The 15809-nt window shown below is 37.2% G+C and overlaps 1 protein-coding gene across 1 annotated transcript; it reads left to right on the top strand.

The window, feature by feature from the left end:
• The first annotated feature begins 3778 nt into the window (after window positions 1–3778).
• LOC116801098 lies at window positions 3779–4460 on the top strand. The gene is made up of 2 exons (XM_032718721.1): window positions 3779–4334; window positions 4390–4460. The coding sequence occupies exons 1-2, from the start codon at window positions 3882–3884 to the stop codon at window positions 4399–4401; spliced, it is 465 nt and encodes a 154-aa protein (XP_032574612.1). The 5' UTR covers window positions 3779–3881; the 3' UTR covers window positions 4402–4460.
• The last annotated feature ends 11349 nt before the right edge of the window (window positions 4461–15809 follow it).

The raw sequence follows: 15809 nt of genomic DNA on the forward strand, positions 1-15809 counted from the left end.
GAGACCTTAATCGGAAGAATTCGTGATGTGGTTAAGCCGGATGTAGTGAATGCGATACACTGCGAATTACCTGTACTAGCTTTCATTCAAAACAGTCTTGTAAATGAGTTTCCAGCAAGGACCTTCCGACACACTATGAAAATGGTTAGCGACATTTTTAATCGAACTGAGCAACGGGAAATAGTGTCTTTGGAGCACAACAGAGCGCATAGGGCAGCACAGGAGAATGTAAAACAAATTCTTCAATACTACTTTTTCCCTAAAATGTCACAAATAGCCGCTACCTTTGTTGCTAAGTGCTTGGTTTGTCAAAAAGCCAAATACGACCGCCATCCGCAAAAGCAAATCCTCGGGAGAACACCTATTCCGTCACATGTAGGCGAGACATTGCATATTGATATATTTTCTACGGACAGGAATTACTTTTTGACATGTATTGACAAATTTTCCAAATTCGCTATTGTGCAACCAATCGGCTCTCGAACGATAACTGATTTAGAACCTGCAATTATGCAACTAATGAACTTTTATCCCCATTCAAAGACAATATTTTGTGACAATGAACCGTCCATAAATTCCGAGTCAATCAAGTCACTTTTGAAAAATCGTTTTAATGTTGACATAGCGAACGCACCTCCACCTCCAGGTTTCACAGCACGCTTTTAGAAATAGCTCGATGCCTGAAACTTGACAGTGGAATGAATGATACAGTCAACCTTATTCTTCAGGCAACAATAGAATACAATAAGACGGTGCACTCAGTCAATAGAAGACCGATCGACATTATTCATTCAACTCCTCCCGAATTGGCTAACGAGATAGTAGAAATGGTTAACGAAGCTCAGCAAAAACAGCTAAGAAGAGAAAATGTAACAAGACTAGACAGAACCTTTGAGGTGGTCATGGTAAAACAAAACAATCGCTTGGGAAATAAACTAAGCCCACGGTATAGGGATGAACTAATCAAAGCAGACCTCGGGACAACGGTCCTCATAAAAGGGAGGGTCGTTCATAAAAATAAACTACGCTAGGTTTAGTATTTCTTTTCCTTTTGTGACCATCGCCAAGTTAGCAAAATACAAACGTGAAATCTGGACACGAGTAAAAGAGTTTGCAAAAATTTTTCAATTAAATATTTGTCAAATCCTACTTATTTAATCTTTAAACATTTTGTATTATTTCCGCTTCATCCTCTTTAGAAAAGTTTATGTGATGAAATGCCTTTAGAAAGGTATGTGATGAAATGCTAGACCCGAATGATTTAAAAACTTAAAGTCCACGCAACCACAAATATTTCCTGAAACTACCATAGAAAATAAATGCATTACCAAAACGGCATAATAACAGTATAGCGCTGATAAAAAAAAAAACACTAATCTTTTCTGATTCTGTTCAACTAAATAGGAAAATCAATACTTGCAATCAATAAGCGTTTTACTACATACTTTAATATCAAAAATATCTGAATGAACTTTATTATAAAATTATAATTGTTATACTTAATTATTGTCAAAACTTTAGTATTAAAACTGTAACTACCTCTTAAGTAGATGAGAAGAGTAGAAGAGGGAATTAAGATCTATCAACGTAGTATCTGCTAAGGACGTAAAGATGCGGCAACTATTTCTGCGCCTGGGTACTGAAACGACGAACTGAATAATATCTGCCATCAGACGCCATCCAGAGTGCGTTCAACACATACGTTTTGATGGTCAACTAGTTCAACCAACATCAGCATCATCGTCGTCAACAAGTCGACGGTTACAATAAAGATTTTTTCCAAGTTCGGTACGATCATCTCCAGAACCTTGTTGCGAACCCATGACATGGAGAATCAGCAGCATTTACGAACTTCTCGGATCATCCAGATACGCAGAGCTGCCTTCCCTTCGATGGTTTAACGCCGTACCAAGTTGGCAGTATGGGAACTTAGTGCACAACCAATGTTACCCGTAAGATCCGCTTTCAAATAGATTTGCCAATTGTAAAAAATCTGTGGAAAGCCTTCGTCTTAGAATCACAATCACCAAACAGACGAAATATAGTCGTAAGCCTCAAGTGTTTTTCCCATTTATAGATCGAGCTTTACCTATAAGAAACTGTAACTTGTTAAGCTTTAGATATAAGAACTCTTGCTATACTTAAGTCAGTCGATTTTGGGAGATGAGAAGCGTCGGTCATAGCCACGTACCTACAATTCGCCTCATTAAGTGCCCTATTATAATTAATAAACCTACACTAATAAATATATTGAAAATCTATTAAAATGATAATTTATATCTATTAGCAATTGTTTTAAATTTCATGTTGGTAGTTAATTACCGCTAATTAATATTAAATATTTTTTGATTTTGATTGTCGATTATAAAACCAACATAAGAACTTATTTTAAAAATATAAAGAACTATTTGGATACAAACCTCTTATTCTATGGTCGGTGATTTATGACATCCTTTTCGCTGATTGTACATTCGCATAGCTCCTAAAATTACGTCGTAGGTCATATAGCGTATTGGCTTCCAGAGGGAACTTATAATTGAAACTAAACCATTATAACTTTCACCAATAGCATAATTTGGTATGTATATTTATTAGCAATTGTTATAAATTTCATGTTGTAGTTAATAACCGCTAATTAATATTAAATATTTTTTGATTGTCTATTATCAAAACAACATAAGTACTTACTTATTTTAAATATTTTTTTTTTTTTTTTTTTTTTTTTTTTTTTTTTTTTTTTTTTTTTTTTTTTTTTTTTTTTTTTTTTTTTTTTTTTTTTTTTTTTTTTTTTTTTTTTTTTTTTTTTTTTTTTTTTTTTATATAACGAATTATTGTGGTAGGATGAACACTCATAAGGCCCACTGTACCATGTAGTAGCATAGTCTTAGGTATGAAGCCCATAGTGACAGAGAGAAGCATACGATCATATCCCCGTTAGGAATAAGAATATTATTGTTATCTCGCTCTTACTTATAAGCTAGCATTAAGAGATAAGAATGTATACCTAGCTCACTCACAAAAGCATACACACTTCAGAGAGCATAAAAAAAGAGGAATACGCGAGACGCGGCATTCGGTGGCATTCTGCAGGCCATTTCCCCAGAAACGCGTGGCGATTCACCGCCAAATAACGGATCAGCAGCAGAAGAGGTGGAGGAATTGGATGGAGCTGCAGCCTGGCCAAAGCAGAGAGAGCCACAGGGTGGAGACACACGCACGATCCCGTTCGACGAGCAGTCATTGCAGTCAGAATCCCCGGAGAACCTCGATCTGGATCAGCTATCGTTGGTGGATGCAGAGAGAGGCACTCTAAAAAAGCTTCGGGACGAGATAGAGGCAAACATGGCTGTGCTGCAGAGGATCCAAGCGGATATCGACGACGCGAACAAGAGCAAGTCTGCTCATGCTCGCCAGATCAATGACGTCATCGAGAACAACAGCAACGGAAACCACGGCAATGTTAACATATGCGCACCGACGCCAATGTTAACAGCACCGACGCCAATGTTAACAGCACCAAGGTGACTATCGCCGCCGATAACATCGATATGGGTCATACCAGTGTTGGAAAAGAAACCGCTGGTAGTGTTGTTCAGCACCAGAGTCGAAATGTAAACAAGCTTCTGGAATCTCCTGCAACATTGCTTGCCTTGGCAAAAGCGGTAACGATGGAGTTTGACGGCGGCTTATGTGCGCGCAATTGGGTCACGCAGTTTCAGACCATCGGAAAGATTTACAATTTGGACGACGGATGCATGCACATGCTGTTAATTGCCAAACTAAAAGGAAACGCACAGCGCTGGCTGCACGCAAGCGCCACACGCATCCTAGAATCGACCGACCAGCTGTGCGAACAGTTAATCTTGACATTCGAGGTCAAGATGTCAAAAGGGGAACTGAGGAACGCATTTCAAAAACGCGAATGGCATCCGGATGAGAAATTTGCTGTTTACTTCGAGGACAAGGTGATGCTGGCCAACGACATCAACATCGATCTAGAGGAGCACCTGGAAAACATCATTGAAGGAATCCCAGCACCAGCGTTGCGCAACCAGGCGCGCATACAGTGTTTCTCCGAGCCGATGCAAATTCTGCGGGCTTTCTCGGAAGTCCGTCTGCCGAAGCACAAAACAGGGAGCAGTTCATCAAAGCGCCTTACTGGAGGAGGTGCAGCCAATAAGGACTTACGTTGTGCCAATTGCAACTCCAAAGGGCACTTCGCCAGGGAGTGTCTCAAGCCAAAGAGCGAGCCCGGATCCTGCTATGCCTGTGCGGCATTTGGACACTTCGTCGGACAATGCCCGGAGCGCAAGAGCGCCAATATCAACAATTATGTAAGACTTGTCAAGATTTTTTTTCACAATAGCTATAAAATCCCATTAATTACAGAATGCCTCATAGACACAGGGAGTCCAATATCATTTACAAAGTTAAGCAATGTATCCAAGGAAATTAATTTAGAATCCGTTTCAGAAACCTATTTCGGGCTGAATAAAAGCCAACTAACAATACATGGAAAAATCTTATGTTACATTATAAAAGAAAAAGTTAAATGTTATTTTTATTTGTACGTGGTCCCAGACGAGTCTATGAGTCATAATGTAGTTCTTGGACGAAATTTCATGGAAGCGTGCCAGTTGAAACTGGATCCAGACGCCTTGGGAAGGATATCGGTCAACCCAGTCGATAGTAAAAGATATAGAAAAGCAAATAGTAAAACAGTCAGTTCTATTGTTAGTGAAACAGTTAGTGAATTAGTTAGTGAAACAGTTAGTGAATTAGTTAGTGAAACAGTTAGTGAAACAGTTAGTGAGACAGTTAGCAAAACAGTTAGTGAGACAGTTAACGAAGAGGTTGATGAAACAGTTAGTCAAATGGATAATGAAACAGTTAATAAGACAGTTAGTAAAACAGCCAACGAAGCGAGTAGTATAGTTAGTCAAACTTTTAACGAAGCAGGTAGCAAAACGGTCATCGAAACAGTTATGCCTTTAGCCAACTTCACGACGGATTCCGGACTTTATGCTGCGGTTGTGCCCAGTTATGAAGAAGCTGTTAGAGAAATTTGTAGCATTGATCACTTAGAGGATGAGCAAATGAACTTCATATGCGGCGAAAACAATAACCAAGCCTTAAACAGTCATTTAAAGGAGATTATTAAACGCAACTACTTAAGCGTTAATAAGCCTACCGAGCCTTTAGTCAAATGCGAAATACAACTTTGTTTAGAAACGTCAAAACCATTTAGCTGCGCCCTAAGAAGACTTGCCTACTCAGAAAAAAAAAAATTACAAAAACTATTAGATGACTTTTTAAAAGAGGGAATTATTCAACCTAGTGAATCAGAATATGCTTCACCTATTGTTTTAGTCAAAAAGAAAACAGGAGACATACGGCTATGTATGTTCTGTTCTATTCGAACATGATCTGTTCTGTTCTATTCGAACATGTTATGTTCTGTTTTGTTCGAACATGTTCTTTTCAAACATATTCCGTTCAAACATGTTCTGTTCGAACATGTTCTATTCGAACATGTTCTGTTCGAACATGTCCTGTTCAAAAATGTTCTGTTCGAACATGTTCTATTCGAACATGTTCTGTTCGAACATGTTCTGTTCGAACATGTTCGAAAATGTTCTGTTCGAAAATGTCCTGTTCAAACATGTTCTGTTCGAGCTTGTTCCGTTCAAACATGTTCTGTTCGAACATGTTCTGTTCTAACATGTTCTGTTCGATCATGTTCTGTTCGATCATGTTCTGTTCGAACATGTTCTGTTCAAACATGTTCTGTTCGAACATGTTCTGTTCGGACATGTTTTGTTCAAACATGTTCTGTTCGAACATGTTTTTTTTTGAACATGTTCTGTTCTCTGTTCTGTTCGAACAGAACATGATTGAACAGAACATGTTCGAACAGAACATGTTTGCACAGAACATGTTCGAACAGAACATATTTGAACGGAACATGTTCAAACGGAACATGTTCGAACAGATCATGTTTGAACAGAACATGTTCGAACAGATCATGTTTGAACAGAACATGTTCGAACAGAACATGTTCGAACAGAACATGTTCGAACAGAACATGTTCGAACAGAACATGTTCGAACAGAACATGTTCGAACAGAACATTTTCAAACAGAACATGTTCGAACAGAACATGTTCGAACAGAACATGTTCGAACAGAACATGTTCGAACAGAACATGTTCGAACAGAACAGAACAGATCATGTTCGAATAGAACAAAACAGAACATGTTCGAACAGAACATGTTCGAAGAGAAAATTTTCGAACAGAACATGTTCGAACAGAACATGTTCGAACAGAACATGTTCGAACAGAACATTTTCAAACAGAACATGTTCGAACAGAACATGTTCGAACAGAACATTTTCAAACAGAACATGTTCGAACAGAACATGTTCGAACAGAACATGTTCGAACAGAACATGTTTGAACGGAACATGTTCGAACAGAACATGTTTGAACAGAAAATGTTCGAACAGAACATGTTTGAACAGGACATTTTCGAACAGAACATTTTCGAACATGTTCGAACAGAACATGTTTGAACAGAATATATTTGAACAGAACATGTTCGAACAGAACATGTTCGAACAGAACATGTTCGAACAGAACATGTTCGAACAGAACATGTTCGAACAGAACATGTTCGAACAGAACATGTTCGAACAGAACATGTTCGAACAGAACATGTCCGAACAGAACATGTTCGAACAGAACATGATCGAACAGAACATGATCGAACAGAACAGAACATGTTCAAACAGAACATGTTCGAAGAGAACATTTTCGGACAGAACATGTTCGAACAGAACATGTTTGAACAGAATATGTTTGAAAAGAACATGTTCGAACAAAACAGAACATAACATGTTCGAATAGAACAGAACAGAACATGTTCGAACAGAACATGTTCGAACAGAACATGTTGGAACAGAACATGTCCGAACAGAACATGTTCGAACAGAACATGTTTGAACAGAAAATGTTCGAACAGAACATGTTTGAACAGGACATTTTCGAACAGAACATTTTCGAACATGTTCGAACAGAACATGTTCAAACAGAACATGTTTGAACAGAATATATTTGAAAGGAACATGTTCGAACAAAATAGAACATAACATGTTCGAATAGAACAGAACAGAACATGTTCGAACAGAACATGTTGGAACAGAACATGTCCGAACAGAACATGTTCGAACAGAACATGTTTGAACAGAACATGTTCGAACAGAACATGATCGAACAGAACATGTTCGAACAGAACATGTTTGAACAGAACATGTTCGAACAGAACATGTTCGAACATAACATGTTCGAACAGAACATGTTGGAACAGAACATGTCCGAACAGAACATGTTCGAACATAACATGTTCGAACAGAACATGTTCGAATAGAACATGTTCGAACACAACATGTTTGAATAGAACATGTTCGAATAGAACATGTTCGAACACAACATGTTTGAATAGAACATGTTCGAACAGAACATGATCGAACAGAACAGAACATGTTCAAACAGAACATGTTCGAAGAGAACATTTTCGAACAGAACATGTTTGAACAGAACATGTTCGAACAGAACATGTGCGAACAGAACATGTTCGAACAGAACGTGTTCGAACAGAACATGTCCGAACAGAACATGTTCGAACAGAACATGTTTGAACAGAACATGATCGAACAGAACAGAACATGTTCAAACAGAACATGTTCAAACAGAACATGTTCGAACAGAACATGTTCAAACAGAACATGTTCGAACAGAACATGTTCGAAGAGAACATTTTCAAACAGAACATGTTCGAACATAACATGTTTACACAGAACATGTTCGAACAGAACATTTTCGAACAGAACATATTTGAACAGAACATGTTTGAACAGAACATGTTCGAACAGAACATGTTCGAACAGAACATGTTCGAACAGAACATGTTTGAACAGAATATATTTGAACAGAACATGTTCGAACAGAACATGTTCGAACAGAACATGTTGGAACAGAACATGTCCGAACAGAACATGATCGAACAGAACATGTTTGAACAGAACATGATCGAACAGAACAGAACATGTTCAAACAGAACATGTTCGAACAGAACCTGTTCGAACAGAACATGTTCGAACAGAACATGTTCGAACAGAACAAAAAAAACATGTTCGAACAGAACATGTTTGAACAAAACATGTCCGAACAGAACATGTTCGAACAGAACATGTTCGAACAGAACATTTTCAAACAGAACATGTTCGAACAGAACATGTTCGAACAGAACATTTTCAAACAGAACATGTTCGAACAGAACATGTTCGAACAGAACATGTTCGAACAGAACATGTTTGAACGGAACATGTTCGAACAGAACATGTTTGAACAGAAAATGTTCGAACAGAACATGTTTGAACAGGACATTTTCGAACAGAACATTTTCGAACATGTTCGAACAGAACATGTTTGAACAGAATATATTTGAACAGAACATTTTCGAACAGAACATGTTCGAACAGAACATGTTCGAACAGAACATGTTCGAACAGAACATGTTCGAACAGAACATGTTCGAACAGAACATGTTCGAACAGAACATGTCCGAACAGAACATGTTCGAACAGAACATGATCGAACAGAACATGATCGAACAGAACAGAACATGTTCAAACAGAACATGTTCGAAGAGAACATTTTCGGACAGAACATGTTCGAACAGAACATGTTTGAACAGAATATGTTTGAAAAGAACATGTTCGAACAAAACAGAACATAACATGTTCGAATAGAACAGAACAGAACATGTTCGAACAGAACATGTTCGAACAGAACATGTTGGAACAGAACATGTCCGAACAGAACATGTTCGAATAGAACATGTTTGAACAGAAAATGTTCGAACAGAACATGTTTGAACAGGACATTTTCGAACAGAACATTTTCGAACATGTTCGAACAGAACATGTTCGAACAGAACATGTTTGAACAGAATATATTTGAACAGAACATGTTCGAACAGAACATGTTCGAATAGAACATGTTCGAACAGAACATGCTCGAACAGAACATGTTCGAACAGAACATGTTCGAACAGAACATGTTGGAACAGAACATGTCCGAACAGAACATGTTCGAACAGAACATGTTTGAACAGAACATGTTCGAACAGAATATGTTCGAACAGAACATGTTTGAACAGAACATGTTCGAACAGAACATGATCGAACAGAACATGATCGAACAGAACAGAACATGTTCAAACAGAACATGTTTGAACAGAATATATTTGAAAGGAACATGTTCGAACAAAATAGAACATAACATGTTCGAATAGAACAGAACAGAACATGTTCGAACAGAACATGTTGGAACAGAACATGTCCGAACAGAACATGTTCGAACAGAACATGTTTGAACAGAACATGTTCGAACAGAACATGATCGAACAGAACATGTTCGAACAGAACATGTTTGAACAGAACATGTTCGAACAGAACATGTTCGAACATAACATGTTCGAACAGAACATGTTGGAACAGAACATGTCCGAACAGAACATGTTCGAACATAACATGTTCGAACAGAACATGTTCGAATAGAACATGTTCGAACACAACATGTTTGAATAGAACATGTTCGAATAGAACATGTTCGAACACAACATGTTTGAATAGAACATGTTCGAACAGAACATGATCGAACAGAACAGAACATGTTCAAACAGAACATGTTCGAAGAGAACATTTTCGAACAGAACATGTTTGAACAGAACATGTTCGAACAGAACATGTGCGAACAGAACATGTTCGAACAGAACGTGTTCGAACAGAACATGTCCGAACAGAACATGTTCGAACAGAACATGTTTGAACAGAACATGATCGAACAGAACAGAACATGTTCAAACAGAACATGTTCAAACAGAACATGTTCGAACAGAACATGTTCAAACAGAACATGTTCGAACAGAACATGTTCGAAGAGAACATTTTCAAACAGAACATGTTCGAACATAACATGTTTACACAGAACATGTTCGAACAGAACATTTTCGAACAGAACATATTTGAACAGAACATGTTTGAACAGAACATGTTCGAACAGAACATGTTCGAACAGAACATGTTCGAACAGAACATGTTCGAACAGAACATGTTTGAACAGAATATATTTGAACAGAACATGTTCGAACAGAACATGTTCGAACAGAACATGTTGGAACAGAACATGTCCGAACAGAACATGATCGAACAGAACATGTTTGAACAGAACATGATCGAACAGAACAGAACATGTTCAAACAGAACATGTTCGAACAGAACCTGTTCGAACAGAACATGTTCGAACAGAACATGTTCGAACAGAACATGTTCGAACAGAACATGTTCGGACAGAACATGTTCGAACATAACATGTTCGAACAGAATATGTTCGAACAGAACATGATTGAACAAAACATGACCGAACAGAACATGTTCGAACAGAACATGTTTGAACAGAACATGTTCGAACAGAACATGTTCGAACAGAACATGTTCGAACAGAACATGTTGGAACAGAACATGTCCGAACAGAACATGTTCGAACAGAACATGTTTGAACAGAACATGATCGAACAGAACAGAACATGTTCAAACAGAACATGTTCAAACAGAACATGTTCGAACAGAACATGTTCAAACAGAACATGTTCAAACAGAACATGTTCAAAATATGTTCTTGTTCTGTTGTACTCTTATTGCTTTCACCTTTCGTAAAAGCTCTTGATGCATAAGCAACTGGGAGTTGGTGGCCATTATGGTTTTGAGTTAAAACTGCGCCGCACGCTTGCTTGCTTGCATCTGTTATTATGCTAAATTCTTTGCTGAAGTCAGGGTACTGCAAGAGTGTTGGGTTAATTAGCTGAGATTTTAAATGTATGAATGCTTTTTGACATTCATCTGCCCACTCGAATGGAACATTCTTTTTACATAATCTTGTTATGTGCCGCTAATAGTCGGCGAAATTTTTGATAAAACGTCTGTAGTAATTGCAAAATGCTACAAAACGTCTAGCGCTGTCCGCATCATGTGGAACTGGGTAGTTCTGAATGACATCATATTTTTTGTCATCCGGCAAAATTCCTTTGTCTGTGCATTTATGTCCCAAAAATGTGACTTCATGCATGAAAAATGAACATTTTTCAGGATGTAACTTTAGGTTGTATTCCCTGCATTTACAAAAAACTTCAGTGAGGTTTTTAAGCATAGGTTTTTCGGAACAACCAATGACTATTAAGTCATCCATATAAAGGAATGCCTGAGACGATTCTATTCCGGAGAATGCTATAGTCATCATTCTCTGGAATGAATTAGGCGCTATTTTTAAGCCAAATGGCAATCGCGTTAAACGATATGAGCCATTGTTGGTTGAGAAAGATGTTATATCTCTCGAGCCTTCATCTAGTTCGATTTGATGAAAACCTGACATTAAATCAAGGCAGGAGAAATATTTTGCTCGACCAAGTTGGTCCAAAATATCATCTATTCTCGGTAGTGGAAATTTGTCAGCTAAAAAAGTTTCTTATTAATTTAGCGGTAGTCTATTACTAATCTCCATTTCTTTTTATCTGAATTTGGGCTTGACTTTTTAGGTACTAATAGCAAAGGGCTATTGTACTGTGAAACTGATGGTTCAACTATTTTATCTTTTATTAATTTCTGAACTTGGGCTTGCATTTCTTCTACTTGACTAAGAGGACTTCTATAATTTTTCGTGTATACCGGCTCATCATCTTTTAATCACAACTGTTGTTTATAAAAATTATTAACTGTTATTGGTTCTGAGTCTAATGCAAATATATCTATATATTCGCTGCATATATTTTCTAATTTTGATTTGAACAATTCGGGGAATTTTTTCTTTAATTGAGATAAGACAGTTTTATTTCTATTTTCACTATTTGCCTGAACTACATTTTAGTTCGAAAGTGGCTCATATTTTATAGTGTCCATATTGACTAATTGGTCAGAATCTGTCGTGTTTAAAATTCGGACAACTGTATTACTTGATGTTGCGATTGTATTTGCAACATAAATACCAGTTTGAATTTCCTGGTTTGGAATTAAAATGTTATCATCTTTGGATGATACTATTAATCTACGGACAACTTGGGATCTTGCTGGTAATAAAGTTGTGTTAATACCAGAGCTGTATGTTATGGGAATATAAATTGGAAATTTCAAATTGTTTGGTCTAATTATAAACCAATCTTCTTCTGGGTTTAAATCAATTTGGCAATTATATTTTTTAATGAAATCTATTCCTATTATTCCATCACACGGTATGGGAAAATTTTTATCTACTAAATGAAAGTCGTGTGGGATATTGTATTTACCTGTCTGTATCTTAAATGTTTATTTTGTTAGTTATTTGAATATTAGAAAATTTGTCAGAGTTCTCTTTAAGAATAGAGATTTTCTGTTGGCTTATGCCTTAAATGTTTATTTTGTTAGTTATTTGAATATTAGAAAATTTTTCAGAGTTCTCTTTGAGAATAGAGATATCTGCACCTGTATCAAGTAGAAAAACTAGTTTTACGCCTGTTTCGGCATGAATGAATGTAGAAAATATGTTGAGATTATAATTGATGGTGTATACTCCTACGATCTTCTTTTACTGAGTACCTAAAGGCTGTTGCGAGTTTCCCTGCTCTTGGATTATTCGTACATTTGCATTATTTCCGTTATAGTTGTTCTGATTGTTGTTACGGCCTCTATTTCCATTATTGCGGCCTCTGTTATAGCCATTATAGCGGTTATTATTATTATTTCCATTATAGCGGTTTTGGTAACCGTTATTCTGGTAACCGTTATTTTGGTAACCGTTATTGTAGTTGCCTCTATTACTATTGTTATTGAAGCCTCTACCTCGGTTACCACCTCTATTGGCATTTCCGTATCCTCTGTTGGATCTGTTACCTCTAAAGTACATCACTTTATTGATGTCACCGGTAACTCTTGCGCTCGTTCTTATGTATGCGCTAATCGCTGCATCCATAGTGGTGCAAGTCCCTGCTTCCAGTACTGTTTTTATACTTTCGTGCTCAGCACGATTTATCATTGTGTCTATTGCCTCTTTAGTGCTTAGACCAGTGGCATGTTCGAGAGGTATACCCTCATCGATAAAGGTAGCTTCTAATAGCTTTCTCAGTCTATCAACTTCAGCGGTAAATTGCATTGCAGTTTTACCTCTTTGCTGAACTGTTGCTAGTTTTGCCTTTACATTACTGGAAGTTTCACCTACGACTACTTTCTGCAATTTGTTTATAATTGCCGGAATCGTCGTTTCATTTTCAACTGAGTTCAAAATTGTGCCAATTATTTTTGACTTAATGACCTCAACTGCAATGTCTTCATATGGTCCTTTAGCTAGGTCTACCAATTTGATTGCCTTAATGAATCTTTGTAAATGGATCTTTTGTCCATCAAATTCTGGCACTGTGCAAGCGACTTCCTTAATGTACGACCTAATGGCTGCTGCTTGTTCTGCCATGGTTACTTTATTTACGGAGTCAGCTGCGTTGTTTGTTTTATCTTCGTCCTTCAGCATTAATTTTGCTGGTAAAGTTAGATCGTGAAGACCTTCCTCTTTAATACCTTCATTGACTGTAGTCCTATCTTCTTCGTCAGAGTTAGTGCTGTCTTCATTCAAATTTATTCTTAGTGGAGTGTTTACTATGGTTGGAATTTGTATCTGGAGACTGAATTTATTTTTTATAAATATTAATTTTTCTCTTAATGTCACCAGTAGTTCCAAAGCTTTAGCACACTGTTTGCTTTCCAAATTCTTTCTATTTTGTTGGATCAGCTCTCTGATTTCATTATAACTATTTACCAAGATTTGGGCATTCTTATTAATTGTTACAGCTTGTATTGATCTGTTTTGCGTTAAGCATTTATAGGATTTTCTGAAATTTTCATTTGGATCTTTTATCTGATCAACAAGCTTTTCCCAGTCCATGCTGTGGTATACTCATATCTTCAAATTTATGCATTTGTATTTCTTTTTTTTTTTTAATTCTAATCTAGATAAAGTAAATATTACGTTTGTATTTTTATTTATTATTTTTTTTTCAAAAATTCATTCAAATTTCAAATTCATTCATGATTGAGTTTTTCAAAATCTTTCTTAAATATTATCTGTACCGTTAGCAGTGCTACGGTATCGTTTCTTAAGGCACTTGTTGTGCAATTTGTATATTTTTATTAATGCATTGGATACCATAATTAGTGCAATTACAATTAGTATTATGGTTATCCAGAACAAGTCTGCATTTTGGACTTCAACTTTATTTATGACATTGGCTGTAGAGTCCACAGTTTTTGTATCTATTAGACCCATTTTGGGTATACTAATTTTATAATTTTTTTTTTGAATCTTCTTTGTATATATTTATATCTTTATTTTTACTTATTTCATTTGTCTCTATAGACATTTATATTTGGAAAAAAAATTTTCAATGTTCGTTAAAAAGAAAGAAATTGTATTTTACATTATTGCCTGCCTGATTCTAGCTATGGCTTCACGGGCCATATTGGGTTAACAGGGCATAGTAGTATATGCTCCGTTTTACAATATTTCTTACAATTTCTTATATATATATTTTATATCTATTTCATTTATTTAATGTTATACTGCTGCTGATGTTCATCTGGTGTCAGCTGGGCGTCGCCGAGGGTGGCACGCTGACACTCCCTCGCTGCTGTCTGTTGCTTCGCCGCTGAAGACGTCGAAGGCCGCTCACAAGTCCCCAGGCAGTGGGGACTCCAGATTCCATCGCAGCCAGGGGGGCAGGACTTCTTCGGTTTAGTTAGTGGTGGTGCCGGTGCTGGATATGCCTTGTATTTAGGAACTTCATTAATTTTTGGTATATTTTTAATATTATCTGAGTGAGTTTTCTCTAGTTTATGGGTCTTTAATTCTTGCTGATATTGCAGCAAGTGGTCTAGCTCTGCATTGTAGCTTTAGAGCTTTCGACCAAACCGGTGGCGTTTGCTGACCGTATATTAGCCACCTTACGTGGGCTATACGTTTATTCAGCTTAGTTTTTAAGCCGCCACGGTGTTTTCCCATACTTAATAAAACTCTACTCACTCAGATTTTTCCTTGGCAATTCCATTCCAGTTTTCCTTTTGATCTTAGTTCTCGACTAGAGAGATGTCCGCACGACTGCCGCTGTTTCGCCTCTCACTGCCCGATAATCCAATCCAAGTTCCAGTTCCAGCTTGTTTTTTGTTTCTTTTACTTCAGTCTATTCGTCCAGCGTTGGACGACTGTCACGGTCGCCATGTAATGATGAACTCCAATTAAGAACACAAGTCCGTTTTGAGTTGAATGCAGCCGTCGGGCTGACTTTATATTTATTCAATTTATTCTTTTGATTTTAGAGTAGGCAGAAATGGTTCTGCCAGCTCAACGTCTACAGAGTATCTGTTTTTACAGTTTTGAATATATTTGGACTTAGGCTAATCCGCGTAGCTGCGCTGCCGGGTACGCCAGCGGCGGAGCGGCGTTCTTATGTATATCTTATATATCTAGGCTTATCGGGAGAGCGAGCTATGTATGTACGTATGTAATATGCATTTGGTCGGCGTGTGAATGCTGACCATGCACTTATACTTTTTGGCCTTCAAGTGGGCAATTCACTTATACTTTGTGGCCTTCGAGTGGGCGATCATGTTACATCCGCCCTGGGCCTAACTGCGTGCATAAACATAAACATAAACATAGCAACAAAGTGCTGCCA

The sequence above is a fragment of the Drosophila sechellia genome, chromosome 3L, assembly GCF_004382195.2.
Source record: "Drosophila sechellia strain sech25 chromosome 3L, ASM438219v1, whole genome shotgun sequence".
NCBI lineage: Eukaryota > Metazoa > Arthropoda > Insecta > Diptera > Drosophilidae > Drosophila > Drosophila sechellia.